This window comes from Peromyscus eremicus, chromosome 8a (genome assembly GCF_949786415.1).
Source record: "Peromyscus eremicus chromosome 8a, PerEre_H2_v1, whole genome shotgun sequence".
Lineage (NCBI taxonomy): Eukaryota > Metazoa > Chordata > Mammalia > Rodentia > Cricetidae > Peromyscus > Peromyscus eremicus.
Window position 1 is genome coordinate 80014638 of NC_081423.1, and position 22374 is coordinate 80037011.

The following is a 22374-nucleotide window of genomic DNA, read 5'->3' on the forward strand; positions in this document are numbered from 1 at the left end:
ACTAGATAGATCAAGTGACGATTAACACTGACAACAGCTGTACACTCAGGACTTTGGCTTATTTATTTATTTTTAAACTTCATTCATTTTGGGGTGCTGGGCACTGTGCTATACTGAGTACCCCCACTTGGTTCATTTTTCAACTGGATATATATTATTGTTATTGAGTTTTAAGAGTTCTTTACATAGTATTTTTTCTTTTTCTTTCTTTCTTTCTTTTTTTTTTTCTTTTTTTTGGTTTTCAAGACAGGGTTTCTCTGTGTAACAGTCCTTGCTGTTCTGGAACTCGATTTGTAGACCAGGCTGGCCTCAAACTCACAGAGACCTGCCTGCCTCTGCCCTGTGAATGCTGGGATTAATTTGGGGCAGGGTCTCTATGTAGGTCATGCTGGCCTTGGCCTTGAACTCAGAGACCAGTCTGCTCTACTTCCTGAGTGGGTGCATCGCCATGCCAGGACCTCAGCTGTGATTTTTCCTTTCTTGATGCTCGCCTTTGAAAGGCAGTTTCATGTGACACATTCCTCTGCTGACCTTGTATTGCCTCACTGTGAAGTCATAAAAGCAGTGGGACCAGGCAAGTGTGAACTGGAGCTTCCAAAACCAGAAGCCAAAGAAATCTTTCCTCTTCCCAAAATTGACTGTTTTGTGTTACTGAGCTCCCATTTGTCCCCCCTCCCTCCCTCCCTCCCTCCCTCCCTCTCTTCTCCCTCCCTCCCTCCCTCCCTCCCTCCCTCTCTCCCTCTCTGTCTCTCTCCTTCCCTTTCTCCTTGCCTGCTTGCTTCCCTGTACTTGGGAGGTAGAGGAGGAAGGAGCCCAGCCTGGACTATATGAGCCCTCACCTCAGCAAAACAAAACAAAACAGAACAGAAACCCGGAGAAAGGGGCTGGAGTGATGGCTGAGCTGTTAAGAATGTTTGCTGTTTTTAAAGGACTAGAGTTTCTCTTCCCAGTGGCTTACAAACGCCTGTAGCTCCAGCTCCAGCTCCAGGGGCTCTGACACCCACGTCTGGCCTCCTAGGAGTGGAGGCCATAGAGACACACAACACACACTAAAAAATAAAATTTAGCCGGGCGGTGGTGGCATATGCACTCGGGAGGCAGAGCCAGGCGGATCTCTGTGAGTTCAAGGCCAGCCTGGGCTACCAAGTGAGTCCCAGGAAAGGCGCAAAGGTACACAGAGAAACCCTGTCTTGAAAAACAAACAACAAACAAACAAACAAACAGTAAATAAATAAATAAAATTAAAAAATAAAATTTAAATTAAAAAAAAAAGCCAGCCACCTGGATGGAGGAGGAGGACTAAAGACCTTCAGAATAGGAGCCTTGGTCTGTCAGGGTGAGGTGTCTAGCAGAAGTTGGTCATGCATAAATCAGCACTGGCTGACTGAGATACCCTTTCCCAGAGGGCAGATGCTCAGAGGAGCCACCTAAGAAGAACATTTCTCCCAAGGTTCCCTTTGCTGTGGCAGAGCCACACCATGATCTTTTCTTTAGGTGGAGCAGGTGCTGAAGGCAGGCTGCCTTTAGTATTTTCTAACCAGTTGCGTCTGCAATATTTCATTTTTTTAAGATTTTTTTTTTAAATGTATGAGTGCTCTATCTGCATGTACACCTTTATGCCAGAAGAGGGCATCAGATCCCAATGTAGATGGTTATGAGCTACCATATGATTACTGGGAATTGAACTCAGGTCCTCTGGAAAGAGCAGCTAGTGCTCTTAACCACTGAGCCATCTCTCCAGTCCTGTCTGCAGTATTTCTTTGAATAGGACTATGGCTAAGAAAAGAATTCCTAGCTGGGTGTGGTGGCATGTGCCTTTAATCCCGGCACTCTGGGATGCAGAGTGGATTTCTGAGTTCGAGGCCAGCCTGGTCTACAGAGCGAGTTCCAGGACAGCCAGGGCTACACGGAGAAACCCTGTCTTGAAAAACCAGAAAACAGCATTCCTTCAGTAACTTTTCAGTTTGCTTCCCTTACTCTCCATAGTCCCTTCATTTACAGAATCAGGACATTGTTCTTTCATTTGAACGTGTTTCAGTGTCCTGCCATTCTTGGTGGGTTCTGTGGCATTGACTGTGGGAGTTGGGCTTCCTTCCCTAGCACAGAGCTTGCTGATCCATGTGGTGGTGTCTGCTGTGGGGCCTGGCATGCTCTTGAACTCAGCTTGCTCAAGCTGCTCTAGTTCTCTCAGAAGTATCCTCATCTTTGTTCCTGTGACCCAGCCTCGTGCTTCAGGGGTGGGAAGGAAGGCAGTGAGGGAGGAGGGTGCAGAGCTGGCCTGGAAAGACAGGTGCAGGAGTGGTGCCTTTGACACCAGTTCCACCTCCGCCTGCCCTCCTTTCTGCTTCCAGTTGGAATCTTGGGGGGCCTTCCCGAGCTTAAATGCTCTACACCAGCACTGCTGCAGACAGGGCTTGTATGAGGCTTTCTGTCCCACCAGCCAGCTCCCAAGTAATGACACAGAGACTTACTAATTCTGAAAGCTCGGCCTTAGCTTAGGCTTCTTCCACCAGCTTTATAACTTAACCCATATATTTAAATCTATAGTCTACCACGTGGCTTTTACTTCTATCCCGTTCTGTATTGTATGTCTGACTTGTTCCGAATCTCCATGGCCTCTCTGCCTCTCTTCTTCCCAGAGTTCTCTCTGCCTGGAAGTCCCACGTAGACCTCCTGCCTAGCTATTGGCCATTTAGCTCTTTATTAAACCAATCCAGAAGGCATCTTGACAAAGACACATTTTCACTATGTACAAAAAGATTATTCTGCAACAAGGACTAAACTTCACCGCACATCCTTTGTGGTAATAAAGGCTATTCAAGCCATGGTACCTCTGAACATCCTGAGCCCTGGTGTTCAGGATACTGCTAGATCATACTGAACAACCATCTCCCATTCCCAATAGCTCCGGAAACTTGGGTTCTTGTCCTTTCCTGAGAACCTCAGGCCTGTGCTTGGCCCTTTGGCCCCAAGGAGTCTTTAGCTTGGCCTTGTTTTTTGGGCTGTTCTCCACAATTAGGAGTGATTCTGGAAGCCAAGTGTGGTAGCTCACACCTATGGTCCCAGTACTCAGGAGGCTGAGGCAGGAGGATTGCTCTAGGTTGAGGCTAGCCTGTCTATATAGTGAGTTTCAATTTAGCCTGTGCTATGTAGTAAGACCCTGTCTGGGAAAAAAACCAAACCAAACCAAAATGTTGCTGGGGAGGTTAGCAGAGGACACTAAATTCCCTTGAGTAGACTATGGTAGTAGTACTTCACAGATGCTGTCCACAGCCCTTTAGGGGGGCTTTTGCACAGTGTACACATGAACTCTAAAGCAACCCCACGACAGCCCCGCATTTCTCTTCCTCGGGGAGCTGTAGTTAGCTGTGTTATTATTCTCTCTGAGGAGTTTCCTTTGTTTTCATTCTTGAAGGACTGCCACCAACACCAGTTCAGCTGCTCTATCCAGTGTCCAGATTCAGCAATGTCAAGTCCCTCCAGCATCTTTGCAGATTCCGGATCCGGCAGCTTGTCCGAATAGATCATATCCCGGATCTCCCACTGCCTAAGTACAATGGGGTCATCAGGGTTAGGGCAGGGTGGTGGGTTAGAAATGCCTTTGAAGCTTGCAAGTTGCTCCCAGAGGCCCAGCCCAGCATAAAATTGTAGGCAGTGTTCTTTCGTTTCTCTGTGTCTTAGCACTTAACTCTAGAGCTGTATCATTGCAGCAGAAAGGGAGGAAGATAGGTATGTTGGCCTCACTCTGCAGGCCTTGGGCAGAGTGCAGTGCAGTAGAGTAAGGGAGACGAGTGTGTAAGGAGTGAGGTGAGAATTTGGTCAGGTTGGCAAAGGCTGTTCAGTAGTTGTAGCCGTATAAATGAATGGAGAAGGGAGGGTTCAGCAAGAGAGGTTTCTTAAAAGAAACAACCATCAATTTCCTGAGAAGTGTCCCCTTGTTTTTCACAGACCTCTGATCTCTTACATTCGAAAGTTCTACTACTATGATCCTCAGGAAGAGGTATACCTGTCCCTAAAGGAAGCGCAGCTCATTTCCAAACAGAAGCAAGAGGTGGAACCCTCCACGTAGCAGCGAGGGCCTCTGCTGTTCAACATAAAGGTAGGAACACCCTGCCTTTTTACTTCCTGAGTATATTTCTGACCTATACTTCTGACCCACGCATTTGTCTGATACTTGGTTCCCTAATAGGTACATACTTCATTTGAAAAAAAACACAACAGACGTGAAGGCTTAAAGCAGTGGTTCTTAACCTTAATGCTTCGACCTTTAATATAATTCCTCATGTTGCAGGGATCTCCAACCATAAAATTATTTTTGTTGTTACTCCACAACTGTAATTCTGTTACTGTTATGAATCAATGTAAATATTCTCAGAGATGGAGGTTTGCCAAAGGGGTTGCACCCACAGGTTAAGAGCTCTTAAGTCTCTTACAGAAGACCCAGGTTCAGTTCTCAGCACCCATATAGCAACTCAAAACCATCTGTAACACCAGTTCCAAGGGGTGGGGTGCCCTCTTCTGGCCTCCATGGACACCAGGCACACATGTGGTACACGTACATATATGCAGGAGGGGTGGACTAGCATACGATGAGGAAGGCAGACAAGTGACTGCAGATGTGGCTTCTCATATGTGGTAGAGCTGATCTCCAGGATACTGCATGCATGACACAGAAAGCAAGAGCCCAAAGGGTGGGGGATAAACGTGAAAGGAATTCACGTATGCCTTTATTTTCAAAAGGCATGATTTTAGTAAGAGTTCCACTGAGGCCCATAGCTTGAGATGGGGGATGAGAAAAAGCAGCCTGCCTTTTCTCAACCACCACAAAGTAAATGTTCAAAAGGATAAATTAGACTGGGCAAGGTGGCACATACCTGTAATCCCTGCATTGAGGAGGTAGAGGCCACAGGATCAGAGCTCATGGTTGACCTCAGCTACATAGCAAGTTTGAGGCCAGCTTCACGAGACCCTGTTTCAAACTCTACTCCCCCAACACCAACATTTAAGTGAGTAAGTAAGTAAATAAATAGATAAATAAATATTCTCGGAGATGGAGGCTCAACAGTTAAGGCCACATACTGCTTTTGCACAGGACTTGAGTTCAATTTCCAACACCCATGTCCACCAGCTTACAACCTGCTATATATAACTCCACCTCCAGGGGGCTTCAACACTCTTTTCTGGTGTCTGAAGGCTCTGTACTCATGCACAAGCCCACACAGACACATATATATATATACACATAATGAAAAAGAGAAAGAAAAGAATAAGTGAGGGAATGGTTGAAGTCGGAGGCCGTTTTCCCACTGCCCTACTGAGGTCTACTCTTTCTTTGTAAGTTGTTTTGAATACTGGTTTGTGTTGGAAATTCTTGTCTTTACTGGTAGTAGCAGTTGTAGTAGTGTGTGCGTGTGGAGGTCAAGGAGTTCTCTCCTTCCACCTTTACATGGTAAATTAAGCTTAAGTCACCAGTCTTTCCAGGTGCCTTAAACCACTGAGCCATCTTGCCAATCCTGTTTATTTATAGACAGTCTCATGTAGCTCTGGCTAACCTTGAACTCCTGGTTGTTCCGCCTGCATCTCCCCAAGTCCTGGGATTATAGGCATACATCACCATACCTCTGTGCCAGTGGAGTCTAGTTATTTATTTATTTATTTTAAGATTTTATTTTTGTTTTAGTTATGTGTGGGGAGAGGTGGTACACATATGAGCACAGGTGCACATATAGTCCAGAAGAGTCAGATCCCCTAGAACCATATTCATGCCCCATGCAAGACCTAAACTAATCTCTATAGTTTTCCTCTAACTAGGTTGGTTTTTTGTTCTTTTATTTATTTGTGTTTATTGCTAGGGTCTTACTATGTCATGATATACTACTATGTGTGGTCTAATTAGTTTTTTTTTTTTTTTTGAGATGGGATCTCAGTATATAGCCTTGGCTGGTCTGGAATTCAGGTTGACTTCAAACTCACAGAGATTTGCCTACCTCTGCCTCCTGAGTTCTGGGATTAATGTCTGGGATTAGAAAGCTCGAGCACACCTGGCTTATTTAATACTGAAGTGAACACCGGAAGGCTGGCCTCAGTAGGAAGTAGATTTATGGGACTGTTGCTTTTGGCCATGCTGGCGACTGCACATACTCACCTTCCATCCCAGGTCACCAGCCAGTCTGGTGTTAACCTGGAAGTTGTTTCTAAGCACTGAATCTGTCCTTCTCATGTGCTCCTCCGTCTTAAAGTGGGAGCTCTAGTTACTCGACACCTAGAGTTACTGTCCCGTGTTTTCTTCCTTGATTTTTAAAATTTTATGCATATGGCTGTTTTGCCTGTATATATATCTATGTACCACATTCATGCCTAGTGGCCAGGGAGGCCAGAAGAAGGCATCAGACCCCCTAGCACTGGAGTTACAAATAGTTGTGAACTGCCATGTGGGTGCTCTGAGGAGCAGCCAGTGTTCTTAAAGGCTAAGCCAGTTCTTGAGCCCCACCATTACGTTTTCTACCGAAGTAAATTAGTGTGTGTCTCCTGGGCTCTGGAAAAGCAGGAGAGCCATGCTAGTAAGTATTATCAGAGACCAAGAGATGGTTGCTTCAGAATGCTGTGGAGCTCTGACTTAAGGGTTCTGGTCTGGATGTAAAACTGCTCAGATTTTTAGTTACATGCAGGTTGTGTGCCTTGGAAGTGATTTCTAGCATATCCAAGTACTTAAGCATAGGAAGAGTTCTCTGTGTAGTGGCCTTACAGAGAACATTAGGGCAGGAGCTGGGTATGGTGACATGTCTGTAATCCCAGCACATGGAAGATAAAAGCAGTAGGATCTGTTTCCTTTTTTTTTTATTTTTTTTTTTTAAGGTTTTGTTTAATTATGTTACTGTGTAGGAGTGTGTAGACATGAATGCAAGTACTTTGAAAGGCCAGAAGAGGGTGTCAGATTCCCTGGCTCTGGAGTTACAGGTACTTGTTAAACACTCCCCCGCCCCCCAGACACACACACACACACACACACACACACACACACACACACACACACACATCATGGATACTGAGAACTGAACTTAGATCTTGGAAGAGCAGCAAGTGCTTTTATCCACAGAGCCTTCTCTCCAGCCAGGACCTCCATTTCCATGAGACCACCCTGGGCTTTATAGCAGGTGACTATCTGCTGAGCCATCTCACCAGCCCAAAAGACTTTTCTTTGGAGATGAGGGCAGGCCTAGAACTCAAAGACCTGCCTACCTCTCCCTTTTGAGTGCCACCATGTCCAGCCACCATGCATTTTGTATCTAGATCCTATCTCAAAAATAAAAAGATCAGAATGGAAAGGTTATAGGGAACTAGAAGCATCTACTGGACTCTGCTCCTTTTTTAAAGTGTGTGTGTGTGTGTGTGTGTGTGTGTGTGTGTGTGTGTGTGTGTGTGGCCTTTTGATTTAATGTACACCTATGCATATAAAAGCCTGTAGAGGCCAGAAGGCGGCTTTACACCCTCTGAAACCAGAGTTAATAAGGGTGCTGGGAACCGAGCTCAGGTCCTCTGAAAAAGTAGTAAGAACTCTTAACCTCTGAGCCATCTCTCCAGCTCCCTATTGAAAAATAATAGGATCTTTCAGTTAGAAAATGATTTCTGTGGGTGCTGTGCCCTGCAGGAAACCCACAATTAATAGGAGCACATTCAGAAGGCCTCGGTGTTGGGGATTCCAGACATCATTATATGGGAGGACAAAATAGGACTGAAAATACAATTAACCCAGAGAAGAGTGTTAGGGTGGGCAGCTGAAAGAAATCCTTGGGGGTTTTCCCAAGAAGAGTGTTCATGTCCTTTGTGGCTTTGTGAGACAGAACAAGGACCAAAAGGAACAGAGGCAGTTGGCACATCTGCTGTTAGTTTTCGTGGAAGCATCTGGTTGTCCGGCTGCCATGCTGCTCTGAGGCTGCTCTTCTCCTGCCCACAGTGGCTGCCGTGTTCTCCTCTCACTCCCTTTGGGTCTGCTACTGTGCTTGAACTGTGGTTTTTGTTCTGTTTTGTTTCCCTTTTTACCTAGGCATATTGGTTGCCAAGCTCCAGTCTGAAGAACCAAATGAACCTACCACAAAAGAAGAACTTGGCAGAAAGAGAGAAGAGAGAGGGTTGTGATTCCTGGCACAGACTTTGGTTCCCCTGCAGCTCTGGGGCTTGGAAGAAGCACACAACCATCCTTCAAGTGGGGCTCCCTGTTCTACCCAACCTTGTGCACCCCAGAGATGAGCTCCTTGGAAAACTGGAAGAAGTCTTAACACTGTTTCTTTTCAGAAGTTATGTTTTGCTATTTACATTTCTCAGTGTAGAAAACTCAGTTGAAGGCAGCTGGGGTTTATACCCATTGAGTTGAAAGTGGTGTTGGGATGAGCAGGTCAGGGGAAGGTGAGGGAAGGCTGGCGGTTCAGCTGGCGCCAAAGGCAGCCTTGAAGTCTGCTTCTCTGTGAACCTGGAGGAGGGCCCAGGAGCCGGAGAAGCAGAGAGGAATGAGATTGGTAGTTCCTGAAGATTCTCGTCTCCAGCTTCAGTAGGAGATGAGAGAAGGGCTGGTGGGTGAAAGAGAAACTGGCTGGTCCTGTTTGCTGGTGGGATGGTGACCCCACTCCTTTCCTTTTCAGGTTACAAACCTGATTTCAGAATCGCCTCTCGTGGAATCGGTGTTCATTTTGTTGTGCTCAATTCCTTAAGCTCAGAGACCCGAGGCAGAACCCCTCCATCCTCACCCCTTTCCCTCAGTAACTGCATTTCACTTGGGTTATAACAACACTCCTATTGCTTCAGCCAGCTGTCAAGGCAGTGGTGGTTCTTGTCACCTGGGCCGTTCAGAGCTCCAGTCCTAGGCTGCTGAGGTTAATGGAGCATGCTTCCAGGTTCTTTACGGCAAAGCATGCCTACAGCTGAGGAGCTGGTGTTACCCCATCTGTCAGCTAGCGGGAGGAGATGTGGAGGAAGTGAGAAACAGCTGTTGTGTCTCTAAAGGAGCCTTCGTGTCTCAGCCTTAATGGAGAGAGAGAGAGAGAGCATCGAGTCTCACAATCACAGATTTATCACCATCGTCCCACCTCTGGGATGGGAGGTGGCAAGGGCTTCCTCATTTTCCCATGTTCATTCTTGCAACACGGCCATTTCCTGAGTCAGACCCCATTGCCCTTCCTTTACTGATGCTAGTTTGAAAGTTGCCTGTTTTCCAGAGGGCTGTGGAGGAGGAAAGAACTTCAGTGCTGAGCTGTCTCTGTGTCTGAGGCTGGCCACGGCCAGTCATAGGCTACATAAATTTGCTCTCCTAAAGAGTTCCTCTGGGAGAAGTAACTGTCAAGATGGATGGTGGAGCTGTTGGGTCTTCCTTACTCTCCTGTAGTGTCCATATGACAGCCTTGTGAGTTCTCTCTGCTTGTATCTGCCTTATATAACAAACCGAACATCAGGTTTGGAGTTATGGATGGTTTAGGGTGAAGCCCTGTGGGTTCCCTCTGCATGGAGTCAGTCACCTTCTTCCTCCTTTAGCTAACCAGAAAGGAAATGTGCTTCCTTAGAAGACTGTAAAGAAATGAACTGTGTACGTGTTTTCTAGCCCACTTGTGACAGGGCTCATGGTACTCTTTTCCTCCTTGACATCATATTACCAACAGCATAAGATCATGATTCAGAGATTGGCATACCTGTAAGTTCTGCCTCTGGAGGGTCCAGGTCACTCATCATCATACGTACGGAAAGGGCCGCTCTGCAATAGAGCCCCAAATCTAGAATCCACAGAGATCTTCAAGTGGTTAATATGGAGTTTGGAGGGATTCTGTCTCCAATTTCAGCCACCCATAATTTAAAAAGTAGTTTTCATCCTGTGTTTGCATGGCTCTGAGCTAGGTAGTGTGGAAGGACATATGAGGTAGAAGACAAGATCCCTTCCTTGAGGGAACTGCAAAGTGACTGTTGCATAGGAGGGAACTGGGGAGCGACTCATCGCAGCAGAAGGTCAAGGACCATCTTTAAAGACAGAGTGGGCGTGATCAGGGTAGACCAGATGGTCTAGGAAAGCTCTGGGGTGATGGGGCTTTAGGTTGTAGGCGAGGGCAGTGTAACAGAGCACTCAAACTAATGTACAGAAGGAGATGTCTGTGTGTGGCAAGTACGCAGCTGCCTTAAATAACAGCATCGGAGTCCTACTTGACTGCAGAGGTCTAGACTCAAACCTCCCAGTAGTTCATCAGGTCTGAAGGCTAAGGAGGTGTGAGGGTGTGGTGGAGGGCAAAACCAGAAGTTGGCAGACACCTTTGTGGTACCAGTGGAGAATTTATATTCAGGTGCAAACCAGACCTCCTGCGGAGCATGGGTAGCCTTGCCCTTTTTGTCCTGGGAAAGCATGTTGTACGGCGGACATGATCTGCATGTATGTCAGACACAGCCCAACTGGTCTGACCCTTCCCTGGCAGAGTGGGCTGCAGAGCAGAGCACTGTGGGAGACAGCTCTATGAGGCAGGGCTTGGCACCCGGGGGACCTTGTGTAGAAGGGGATGTTTGGGGAGAGCAGTTGAGGCAGTTGCCTGGACTGCAGGCTGGCTGGAGAAGGGGGCAGGAGCAAGCCCAGAAGTCAGCATTGGCCTTTGCCCTTTGCCCATGCTGGACAGTGCTAGTGGAAATGCAGTCCACGAAGGGAGTCACTTGTCTTTGGTCACAAACCAGGAAAGGCCATCACTTCTAGAGACCTGCTGTGGGTTTCTGAGTTGTGGTTGGGAGAGTCACTGTCCTTCCCAGCCGCAGCCTATGTAACCCTCCCTTGTTTATAACTCATCTATTGTAACCTTCCTCAGGACGGGTATGTGCCAGTGTAAGCTAGTGACAGCTGCTGCTGCAACCTAGATTTCCTTGAAATGCATGTCTGTGCGGGAGCATAGGCATGGGGAGAGCAGGGGCTTGGCTCGGGTCCAGCTGTCCTGATTGGACGTTTAGGCTGATGCCAGGGTGAAGTAAATGTAGATGGCAGTGCCAGCCTCTGGAAAAAAGCTTGGAAGTGACCCCTAGTTCCTGTTTCTCTTTTCCCACTGTCCCTTAGGCTAAGCTGTTGTTTGAGGCCAAGCAGGGAGTAGTGATGGGATGTCGACATATCCCCCTCTGATGCACATCCCATAAGGACTGGGGAATGGTTCAGTCTAGCTCCAGGAAGGACCCCAGGGAGCCACCACCCTTTCAGCCTTTCCCCATGCTCCTAGAAGGGCATGGCCTGCTGGAAGTCCCTACTCCAGTGGGAAGTAGGGACAGGAGAAACTTCCCCAGGGAAGATATTTTCCTTCCCTGTTGCCTCTCCTGACCTTTGAGCCCAGGAGTCAGAGGTCAAGTCTAAGGAGCTGCAGCAAGGTCTAGAGATCTGTGTGTGAGTCCTCATTTGTAGAGGTCTTGCCTGCAGTGGGGTGTTGGGAACATCTCCACTAGCGGGGACTAGGATTTGTTTTCCACTTTAATAAGAGTATGGCATGCCCCCTGTGTGGAGGGGAAGAGCTTTGAGTTAGACATTTTCCCTATGGGAATCCTCTTGGTTTGGTTTGTGGGAGGAGGGAGTGGATGCGTGGTTTTTCTGTCTGGTCCTCAGCACAGCTGTCCTCACTGAACTTGTGCTATTGCATACATGTAGCCGTCTTTCTTTTCACTGCAGCAGTGTTTATCAGTAGTTCAGATGATTTATTTGCTCCTGGGGAGTAAAACCTTTTGTATTAAAAAGAAAAAAAAAGGAAAAAAAAAAAAAAAGAAAGGTGTGCCCCATTATGATAGCTGTAGAATTACTGGGCCGCAAGAATCAAGTCTGCAAGTCCCCATGGTACATCCTGTTTTGGCATTGCAGCCTTTGTGCTCAGTACAGAGTGCCAGAAGGCCTTCCTTGAAGCAGTGGAGAACAGCGTTTGGGGAGGGAGATGGGATCGAATCAGCGAGAGCTCTGGGACTCCGGACTGCAGTTGAAAATAGGGTGCTGGTTCTGTAATCTGCCAGAGAAGGGGCCTTTCTTCACATGCAGATTCCGTGTGTCCTTGACCTTTCATTGCTTCCGTGTCCTCTTGTCTTTTCTGTCCTTTGTCCTGTCCCTTTCCACTTCATCTACCTCCGGAAAGCCAATCCTGCATGCCGAGTTTGTGACATGCCTTCACTCCCATTTCATCTTCAGAGGGTTAGAGGGTCCCTGGAGCTGCTCTGGGCCCCACTGATCCTCCTCACAATGCCAAGAGGCGTCGAGAAGTCAAGGAAAGCAGCCAGCTGTAGCGGGCAGACAGCAACATTGGATCGCAGCTGGACTGCGATGGCCTCTGCTTCTGGAGACAGATAGGGAAACCAAGACATTCTTCTTCAGCCCACGGGGGGACCCTGCTGTGAACACTGCTCAGTGGACAGTGGGCTGCTCTGACCACTCCATCCCTGGTGCTCCCGAGAGGGACAGACAAGATCCAGGCGCCGCTCTGGGCAGGCCAGACATTGAGACGCCCACACTGGTGCTGCATGGCACAGGCACTGTGCATTCTGGTAGTTTTCAGAGACTGCGTGCTGAGGGGTGTCACTCTGGACTCAGTGGTTAGGGGGTTCTTCACCAGAGGGGAGCCATACCCCTGCAACCACTCTGTCCTGCTTAGCCACCCCTGCCCTCCGAGCCAAAGCGTGGCCTGGTGTTTGTCTTCCCATTTAGTTTTCCTCCTTTATTCTCCCTTTTTGTGCTTAATTTATTAAAATAGTTGCTGTATAATTTATTTTCATAAAGTATAAAAAATAACTAAATGGTTAAAATAGACTTGCAGGCCAATCTTAAATGGGTGGGGGGTCTGGGGTGGGATGGGGAGAGGGAAAGATGTTTTGATATAAACAAAACAAATGCACTTTGGGTGTGTTTTGGTATTTTTCTGGGCATAGAGGGGTGGGTGTTGGGATGTCCCTGTAGATTAGTTCCAGAATGGGGTGTCTGTAAATACTGTATTAATAGGCATGTTTGACTCTTGTAAAGGGACATTAGTAGCTGCTGCAGGTCCTGTTTGGAAACCCTGTGTATAATTCCCAGTTTTTTGTAAGTGTCAGTGCGGGAGACATTTGACTCTTGTGTTTGTATCTCCTTTTTATGATTGCTGTACCGACCCCATGTCTTTTTGGGGAGGGATGAAAAGAGATTTGAAATAAAAATGTTTAGAAATGATCTGTTACTGGGATTTGTGTTTTTCAGTCTCTCTCCTGACTCTTCATCTACTCTCGGGCATGGCAACCATGCAGAACACACCCAGTGCCATCTTTAGAGTTGTTGGAAAATTCCTGAGGCTCATGGCCACTCCCCAGATCTGCCTTAGAAAGTGCAGGAGCATTCCAGAGAGCCTTGGGGAGAGAGGGCAGGTGCCTGAAGCCTTCCTGTCTGGGTGTGGAGTGGCACTTTTATGTGGCAGTAGCCATCCTGGTGAGGCTAGCCAAAGGCTTCCTTGCCGCTTTTCCAGCCTGGCCCTCCCAGATCTGGGGCAAGGGTGTCACTTTTCCGATGGATGCAGGTGTGTACTGGGAACCACTAACCCGACCTACCGTTTCCCCTGAGTCTTCTGCTTCCTGCTTAAGGGGCCAATGTGCTGCCTGGAAATTGTCTGTAGGTTTCCTGCTGAATTCTCTGCGAAGCCTCGTCACTGGGCTCGTCAGAGGCGGGCCTCTAGGAGTCTCTGCTGGCCCCAGTTCTGGAGATGCAGCTCTTGTGAAGAAACTGGTCCTGATAGTCTGACGGTGACAGGAATGCCTGAGTAAAACGTCCTTTGTTCTTGAAAGAAGAGGTGGTTCCAACAACAAATCAACGGTATTACAGGGAGGCTTCACTAGCCATTTGGGAGCCCATCACAAGAGATCTTGGCCAGAAGCACCTGAGCTTGCCAGGCCTCATCTAGGGTGTTAAAGTGTGTTATCAGAGTTTACTTTCCAAATGTAGCACTAATTTTCATTGTTCTAATTCCAGATCACTCAACATGGTGAGGCCTGTTGGACTCTAAGCTTAGGAAAGCTAGATCTGGGTCCCCTCTGACTTGGGCCATAAAACCCTTGGAAGATGAGCATCCCTTTGTAAACTTGTGCACAAAATGTTCTTTACAACTTGAAACCACCTCAACCTCCTGTGATCTGGTCCACTGCGGCTGCTACCTTGTGTCCCAAAGGCTGTCCCATCCCCTACCCTGGCAGAGCTCATCATGCACGTGCTTGACTTACAAGTCCATGGCAAGGAATGGTGTAGAAGATCCTCCTGCTGTTCTGTCCCATATCCCTCGGTGGCGGCGGGGACCTAAGGAAAGTGTTTCTCCATCTTTCCTCCTCCCACATCTCAGAATGAGCATCTTACACCTCATGACTCTTCTGCTATTTGTGCCAATTGGACTCTAAGCACCCATAATTTTTCTCTGTTGTTCAGCCAAAAGCTCAGAGTTCATTCAAGCTCACAACAAGTGAGTTGTCATGTCATTGAGATTCCTTCCCAAAGGATTCAGAAGGGTTTTCTTTTTCTTTTTCTGCACCGTTAACCTATACTCAGGTCTCCATAGAAGCTAGGACTGTTAGGAAAAAAAAACCAAAAAAACAAAAAACAACAACAACAAAAACAACCTTGCCATATGTGAAATTTGAGTATCCTCCCTTTTTATCCAAACAATTTCAGCAATTTCCCAAGTGGTCTTGCCTCCTGTTTTCCTGCCATCCTTTAAAAAAAATCTTCTAGGGGCTGGAGAGATGCCTCACTGGCTAACAGTACTTCTTGGAGAGGACCCAGATTTGAGTTCTCAGTACCCACATGGTGGCTCACAACCATCTGTAACTCCAGTTCCTGGGGTCTGATGCCCTCTTCTGGCCTCCACGAGTACCAGACACACCCGGTACAGATATATACATGCAGACAAAACATTCATACACAAATCTTTAAGAAAATAATTCCTTCTAACCAGGCATGCTGGCATATACCTTTAATCCCAGCACTAGGTAATCAAAGGCAGACAGATCTCTGTGAGTTTGAGGCCAGCCTGGTCTACATAGTTCCAGAACAGCCAGAGCTACATAGTGAGACCCTGTCTGTTGTGGAGTATTTAACTATGTAAAGATGTGTTACATTTATTTCTGCTGCCTTTGTTAACAATGTAAAGATGTATTACATTTGTTTATGCTGCATTTGTTTAATTATATAAAGATGTGTTGCTGTTTCACTTTGCCTGCCCTAAGGCACCTGATTGGTCTAATAAAGAGCTGAACGGCCAATAGCTAGGCAGAGAAAGGATAGATGGGACTAGCCAGCATAAAAAACAAGTAGGAGGAGAAATCTAGGCTCAAGAGAAGGGGTGGGATGGGGGCTGGAGAGATGGCTCAGAGGTTAAGAGCACTGGCTGCTTTACCAGTGGGTCCTGAGTTCAATTCCCAGTCAACCACAGGTTGGCTCACAACCATCTATAATGAGATCTGGTGCCCTCTTCTAGCATGCAAGCAGAACACTGAATACATAATAAATAAATCTTAAAATATAGATTAAACAGATTAAAACAAGAGCTAAGACAAAGCCATTCATAACTAGTAAGTCTCCATGCCATGATTTGGGAGCTGGTTGGTGGCTCAAAAAGAAAAAGCCTGTTACACTTGTCTAAAAAAATAAAAAATAAAAAATTCCTTCTAGGCCGGGCAGTGGTGGCACATGCCTTTAATCCCAGCACTCGGGAGGCAGAGGCAGAGGCAGGTGGATCTCTGTGAGTTCGAGGCCAACCTGGGCTACAGAGTGAATTCCAGGAAAGGCACAAAGCTACACAGAGAAACCCTGTCTCAAACAAAACAAAACAAAACAAATCCTTTTAAAACCACATGTAAGGGCCTGTGAGAAGGCTTAGCAGGTAAAGATGCCAAGGCTGACTACCTGAGTTCAATCCTTGGAATATATATGGTGGATCTGGAGCCCACATGATGAAAAGGAGAAAACTGACTTCTGAAAATTGCCCTCTGACCTACACACAGACACACAGAGGGTACACAGTTAGACTGAGGGGGAATAGCATCATGGACAGATCCTCCTGGCTGAAATCACCTCTGGGCTTTGAATAGGGGGCTGGGATGGAAACCAGACTGGACTGGAAGCAAGCACTTTTGGATGAGTTTTGAGCCGCAATGGTCAGGGGAGAACCCAGCATGTGTGAGGAGGCTAGAAGAGCTGCTGAGTGTGGTGAGCTGGGACTCAGGCTTGGCGGGAGCTCTGGGCTGCAATCACACTGCCAACCCCTGAACTCTTGGCACCAGGTTGGATCCGCCCCAAGTGGTTGAAGAGAAGCCTGATCAGGACAGGGCATGCCCCTTTCTGATGCACCTTGTGGGTGCCAATGCCTACCTGGAACACTCAGGACTAAGGTTGGCCAGACTGAACTGAGCAGTGAACCTTCAGCCGGGAAGGAATTCCAAGGCAGCTGCTGGACGCAGGACAGGAACTTAGTGTCACCTGATTCTGGGGACTCTGGGGCGGAGGGTGGGAGTGGACGAAGCCAGGTGAGCCTTCAAAGCTTCTCCTGCCACCTAGTGGCTGCTCTAAGCCAGGCCACCCAGCTGCACTCTCAGGCTGGTAGTAGTGGGTGAGGCTGGGATAAATATTCACAAACAGCGTCTCCAATCCTCCTCTTACGCGGTCAGATTTCACCTTGGCCAGTCAGGGACCCTGGCTTGTCCCGAATCCTCTGCCTGACCATACATGAGGGACAAAACCCCTTTCTGAGGTGCAGAGAGAGCCATGTCTTCTAGACTCACTGGTGGTGTGCAGAGCTGAGGCCCACAATCCCACACTGGTGGGTGCCACTCTTACAGCATGACGATGGCCAGTGACAGATGCTGGGACTCCCGCCCGGCTCGGCCCTTGGGTCTCCCCCAGCCTCTCTCCCCACCTCCTCTGGAGGATATGCCCTTTTTTCTCTACGATGACAAGGGACAACAGGCACCCCGAGGCCTGCTGGGGAAGGCCAGCCGGGCCTGTGCTACTCCTGGGCCTCCTGTCTAGCCCTCGCCTAGGGGAGAAGGCTGCTTGCCCTGAGGTCTTCATTGCATCATGTCAAGCTCCTGCCTAGGAAGCAGCTGCATGGATTTGGGGAGGGGCCAGACCCTGGGGGAGGAGCCTCAAGAGGGATCCAGGAGTCGTAGGAAGGGGCCTCCCCGTGACTGGCTGTGAGTCCCGAGTAAGGCGTCCCGGGACACCTGTGTGCACTCTGGTGCCTGCCACCTTTCCCGACTGACACCCACGCTCCCTCTCCGGGCCTGGCAGCCTCAGCTGCACTGGGCCAGATTGCATCATGCTTGGCTTTGTTCTCAAAGAAGCAGGTGCAGGAGTGCCGTGCGCTTCCCTCTCACCCTTCTCACTCCCTCCTGGGCCACCCTCCTCTCTCCCTTCAGGGTTCTCCACGCCCCAGTAGAGGGGGGAAGGCAGAGTAGGCTGATCAAGGTGGTCCCCCAAAAAGGAACACCAGGTGGCCTAGCAGGATACGGACTATCAGAACTGAGTGACAAGGTCAGAAACGTTCTCCTGCTTCTAAGGCTAAAAATAACGTAAGCTGAATTAATTCAGCGCTTGCAGGAAGTACGAAGTGTGTGTGTGTGTGTGTGTGTGTGTGTGTGTGTGTGTGTGTGTGTGTGTGACTCGTGTGGACCCAGTGCTTTCTGCCCATATTCTTGTGTGATCTTTTCTGCAATCTCGTGAGGTAGGGCTACTGTCACCTGTTTTCTGTCAGAGTGCAAAGATGTGAGAAGACTTGTCCAAAACCACAGGGCCATTCAGGCAGACTGTGGACTTGAATCTTGGTCTGTTTTCCTTTTGACAGATGTCACCAAGGGACAGTTGGAAAATTCCATGCTGATCGGAACTGAACATTTTCTTTAAAAGGGGGCTTGGAGATAGTGACTCATACCTGCAATCCTAACAGTCAGGAGAGAGCTGCAGGAGGGAATGCCATGAGTTCAAGACCAGCCTGAGCTTCATAGTGAGTTTGAGGCCAGCCAGGATTACAAGTGAGACCTTGTCTAAAAAATATTAGGAAGCTGAAAGTGCCCAACACACTCATTAGGAGGCAAGAGTGTCTTTTTGTCTTTTAATTTGAGAAAAGAACTGAAGTAAGCTTCCTACCAAGTGGCCTGGCTATGCCAGCCCATTTCCCCACTGCTCTACCCTCAGGAGGTGCTGCTGCTGCTGCAGACTCTGGCTTAAGCAGGGTGCAAAAGGGTAAGAGCATGTCCAGAGGTCCCCTTACCCCCCACCAGGTAAGATAATTTTATGGGCTTTAACTAGGTATACATGTAATGACCCCAAAGGCTGGGCAGAGATGCTGGATGGTACAACTCCTCTTTGTAAGGACTCTGCTTGTATATCTATGGTGTTTGGAGTGTGTTTTGTTTGTTTGTTTTTCCCCAAGACAGGGTTTCTCCGTGTAGTCCTGGCTGTCCTAGAACTTGTTCTGTAGACCAGGCTGGCCTCAAACTCAGAGATCTGCCTCCCTCTGCTTCCCGATTGCTGGGATTAAAGGTATGTGCCACGCCCCCACTTTGGAGTGTGTTGATAATTTGACATTGGGGTTTCACGATCAAGCCACCATGAATTTGGCCAGAACCAATATCTTTAGGGATAGACCTTGCGAAGCTCTGGCCAAGCAGCAATTTCAGGAGCTTGGAAATGGGTTCCTCCAGCCACCCTGCTTTCATTTCCTGATCATTGAAGGAGATTGAGAGGAACGCCAACGGGAAAGAATACAGTCTGGCCTCCGCAACCAGAGTCCAGCTCCTCCAGGGTCTGGAAGAGGCCAGTTGGGGGTGGGAACGTGCTTGCTTGCTGGTACACTCCTGTCTTTTTAGTCCAGGGTAGACTTCATATAAAGGGACAAAGGGTCCATTGACCCCATAGCCTTGTGACACTACCCAAGACCGCCCTCCCTCCCCAGGCAGCCAGTAGGACCCTTGGGTAGCAGACAGGGGCCCTGAGGCCACCTAGAGGGCATGGCAGTGAAGCTGAGGGAGGCCAGTCAGCTGGGTGGAGAACGTGGGGAGTATGTGGGTGGTACCAGGGCCAGCCAAGGATGGGGGTGCTTCTGGGACTCTACTGCTGTCCTAGGAGCAAAGCTCCTAATATCCTGCATTATGGAGGCATAGGAGGGCTGGCAAGTTCAACTTCAATACCAAATAAACCAGCTGGGTGTTCTCTCGGGTCTCCCTGCCCCCATAAGCCCTCCCCCCAACACCCAGCCTATAAAGCCCCCTTTGTCTGGGAGGCTGCGATCTTAACTCTTTCAGCTTCCCACTCCCTTCTCCCTCACCCTCTGGTGCCTGACAGAGAGACTGGGTGAGAAATGTGAGGTCAATTTCTTGCCAGCCTGGACACTGGCTGGGCCATCAGCAGCCACTCCTGCATATGAATGCTGGGAATCCCACTACCCGGTTGAGAGCAGGTGAATTGCCTCCCCTGTCCCCTCTGGATTCCACTCTTGCCCTGGGGCAGAACACCCACCTCATTTATCCCTATTCATGTAACGTCCCTCTCAGTTTGGTCCTGCTTTGTCCGTGACAAGGGACACCCTGTTTTTGGTCGCCAAAGAGAGAAGGAGTCGCTTTGGCACTTGCTTGGTCTTCATCAGGGTTGGTGAACCTTGTCATCTGGGACCCAAAAGCCCCTTCTTGGTAGTGGGTAAGCAGGTCATCATCCAGTTTGGCACACGGCTGCTACATGGCATGCTGGGTGGGCGACAGGAATCTCTCTCCGTCCCTGCTCCCCACCCCCACACCCCAGGCAAAGGCCTTAGGGCACATTTACAGAAAGGCTGGACCTCGGCAACAAGGAGCCACCCCTGCCAGCCGCCTGTTCTCACCACCATCACCCTGTAGAGTGGCACAGTGCCTGTCTGTGTTCAGCACTCCGTGGGTATGTCTGCTGGCTCTCAGTCTCTGAAGTGGCCCATTACCATTTGGGCCATCGGGTCAGCTCTGCCACCAAGCCTCTTGGTTCCCTTGGCCAAGCTCCTTTCTGGAGCCCGTGAAAGGAGAGGTGGGACCCTCTCGACTGGGCTAGCCTCAGGAAAGTGACAAGGGTCTTCCCCTGGAGCCGGTGTCTTCTCTCCACGGTAAAGATCCCAGGACAGGCAGCATTGGGGATGGAGGCAGGAGGAGCCCTTGGATGTGTGGGGCCCTGGGATGCACTCTGTGTGTGATAGAGTGTGTGACTCCGCGCAGCTGGTGGCCGGTGTCTGCGTGTGTGAAGTGTGAGCTCGTGGAGCGCGGGCCCCCACCCGGGCCGGGGGAGACAGCGGAGCCCGCGGAGGGGCGGAGCCTGCGGCGGGGCGGAGCCCGCGGCGGGGTAGGCTCGGGCGGCGGAGTCCAGGCGCTCCTGGCGTGGCTCGTGGTCGCCGGGTGCAGCTGCCCGGCCAGGGTGAATGGAGGGGCCGCCGCCCCCTACGCCCCTTGGGGCCAGCGAGCGGAGGACAGCATAGTGGTCGCAGCATGGAGCAGGTCAGTGGATGCCGGGTACGGGCGTGTGTCTGAGAATCAGGGCTGCGGGAGCGGTGACCCGGCGAGGGTGGGCGAGGCAGGAGTGATGGCCGGACTCCGAGGGAGGGGTGCGGGCGCGGGAGCTCTGGGCGGGGCCGAGCTGGAGGAAAGGGATGGGGCCGTGCGACACGGAGCTGGTGCACCCATGCACACGCGCGCTCTCGGGGGCACTCCCCCATCGCGGATAGCCAGGGAGGCACGAGCAGAGGGTGCCCTCTACGCCACCCCCCCCACACACACACATTTAGAAACCCCATCTCCAGTCGGGAAGGCAAGCTCCCAGCCCCTGCTCGCTAAACCTAGGCCTGAGGGGACGCGGGCTCTGCAGAATGAAGGGGTAGCCGTACAACTCCGTTGTCCCCCAGGTCTCCACCCTCCAGTGGGACTCAAGATACAGCGGCCCTTCCCCCTACGTGTCAAGGGACTTCTCCCAGCCTGTCTGCCTCTTCTCCCAGTTACAGCAGCCGCAGCAACTGCTGCCACCATTTCACGGCAATGAGAAGATGGGGTGGGCTAGGAGGCTCGCCACATGCGCCCCAAATGCAGCGCTGCCCCTCTGGCTAGGTGGGCGGCTGCCTGCCTTTAACCCAGGTTCCTGGCTGGACACTGAGGGTGCAGGCTAGGGGTAGCGGCCAGGGAAAGGTACCCTGCTAGACCTGTCACTCTGCACACCCCAGAGAGCCTGGCCAGTCAGGTCAGTGAGCAGGGGGCCCAGATTTTGGCTGTGAGCCCTGGCTCTAAGAGGGGCAGCAATGGATGGGGTTGGAGTGCCCTCGATGCTCCCAAGGATGCTGCTTGTATGAGGTCCTTGGGTGGGGTTTGGAGTGGTGGAGTTGGCTTTTCTGTCACTAGATGTACCTGGAAGTGCTGAACCTGTCCACATAGGCATCTTTTCCCTGCTTCAGGCTCCTCTCAGGGGCTTTGCCTCCACCAGTTGGTGTGGGGTCTTGGCCCCTCAAGATCCATCCCCTCCCACTGAGCTCAGGCCCCCTACACTGTTTGCAGAGGGGTTCAGGCACGGGCTCCCTATGATGGTGGAGAGTCAGCAGATGGATGATCCTAGATTCTGGAAGGTTGGGAGGCGTCGAGGGCTCTGGGTTTCTTTCCTGGGCTGGCTGAGAGGTTTGGGGCGGGGTCATGGGCTGCTCCAGGCTCCGGGCCTGTTTGGCATTTTGGCCATTAATTTAAATGGCCAGTGGCAGCTCCCCAAGCACTAGGTCTGGTAGGGGGAAGGAGACACAGCTCCTCCTTTTTACTGCTGAGTACTGCTGAGCACACTAAAAAAGCCGGGTGTGTGTGGGGGGGTTACTAAATGCTGCTGAATTCTTTAATATAATATCAGTTTTATGTTATATGAATTTCACTTCCTTTTTTTTTTTTTTTTAAGGAGGGAAGGATAGGGCCACTGTTCCTGTCTCCTAGCCCCCACCCAAGTACTCCTCCAGGTGACCTTTGCTCCAGGTTTGCTCTACTATTCTGGCATCAGACTCTTCCCTTTTCTCAAAGGACAGGCCTTACCTACCAAGCCCACTGTCACCCCTCCCAGGGAGTAGAACCGGACAACAGGATGTTGGACTTTCTTTTCTTTTCTTTTCTTTTTTTTTTTTTTCTGATGTCACTATGTCACTGGGTCTGGGTTCCCTAGTGCTAGTGTTACAGGAGTGTATGTGTGGGGCTGGCTTTAGGCCATGGGACTTCTGGCCTGGCTCTACACTGCTGGTAGGCCTGGAATGTGTGTCTCCAGGCTGCTCATGAGAGCTGCCAGCTCTGGAGAGGGATGGCCTCTGTAGAAGAGCAAGGCTACTCAGCCTACGGCCTTCCAAATGTGAGCTCACTCTTAGG

At 49.8% G+C, this 22374-nt stretch overlaps 1 protein-coding gene across 2 annotated transcripts in view; it reads left to right on the top strand.

Moving 5' to 3' along the window:
• The window catches only part of Socs7 (suppressor of cytokine signaling 7), a 30558-nt gene extending 22264 nt beyond the window's left edge, over nucleotides 1-8294 (top strand). For both annotated transcript variants that reach the window (XM_059271648.1, XM_059271647.1), the window contains 3 exons: nucleotides 3416-3551; nucleotides 3949-4099; nucleotides 8045-8294. In XM_059271648.1, coding sequence (XP_059127631.1) covers nucleotides 3416-3551; nucleotides 3949-4069 — 257 coding nt within the window. In that variant the 3' untranslated portion in view covers nucleotides 4070-4099; nucleotides 8045-8294. The remainder of the gene's footprint in view (nucleotides 1-3415; nucleotides 3552-3948; nucleotides 4100-8044) is intronic.
• The last annotated feature ends 14080 nt before the right edge of the window (nucleotides 8295-22374 follow it).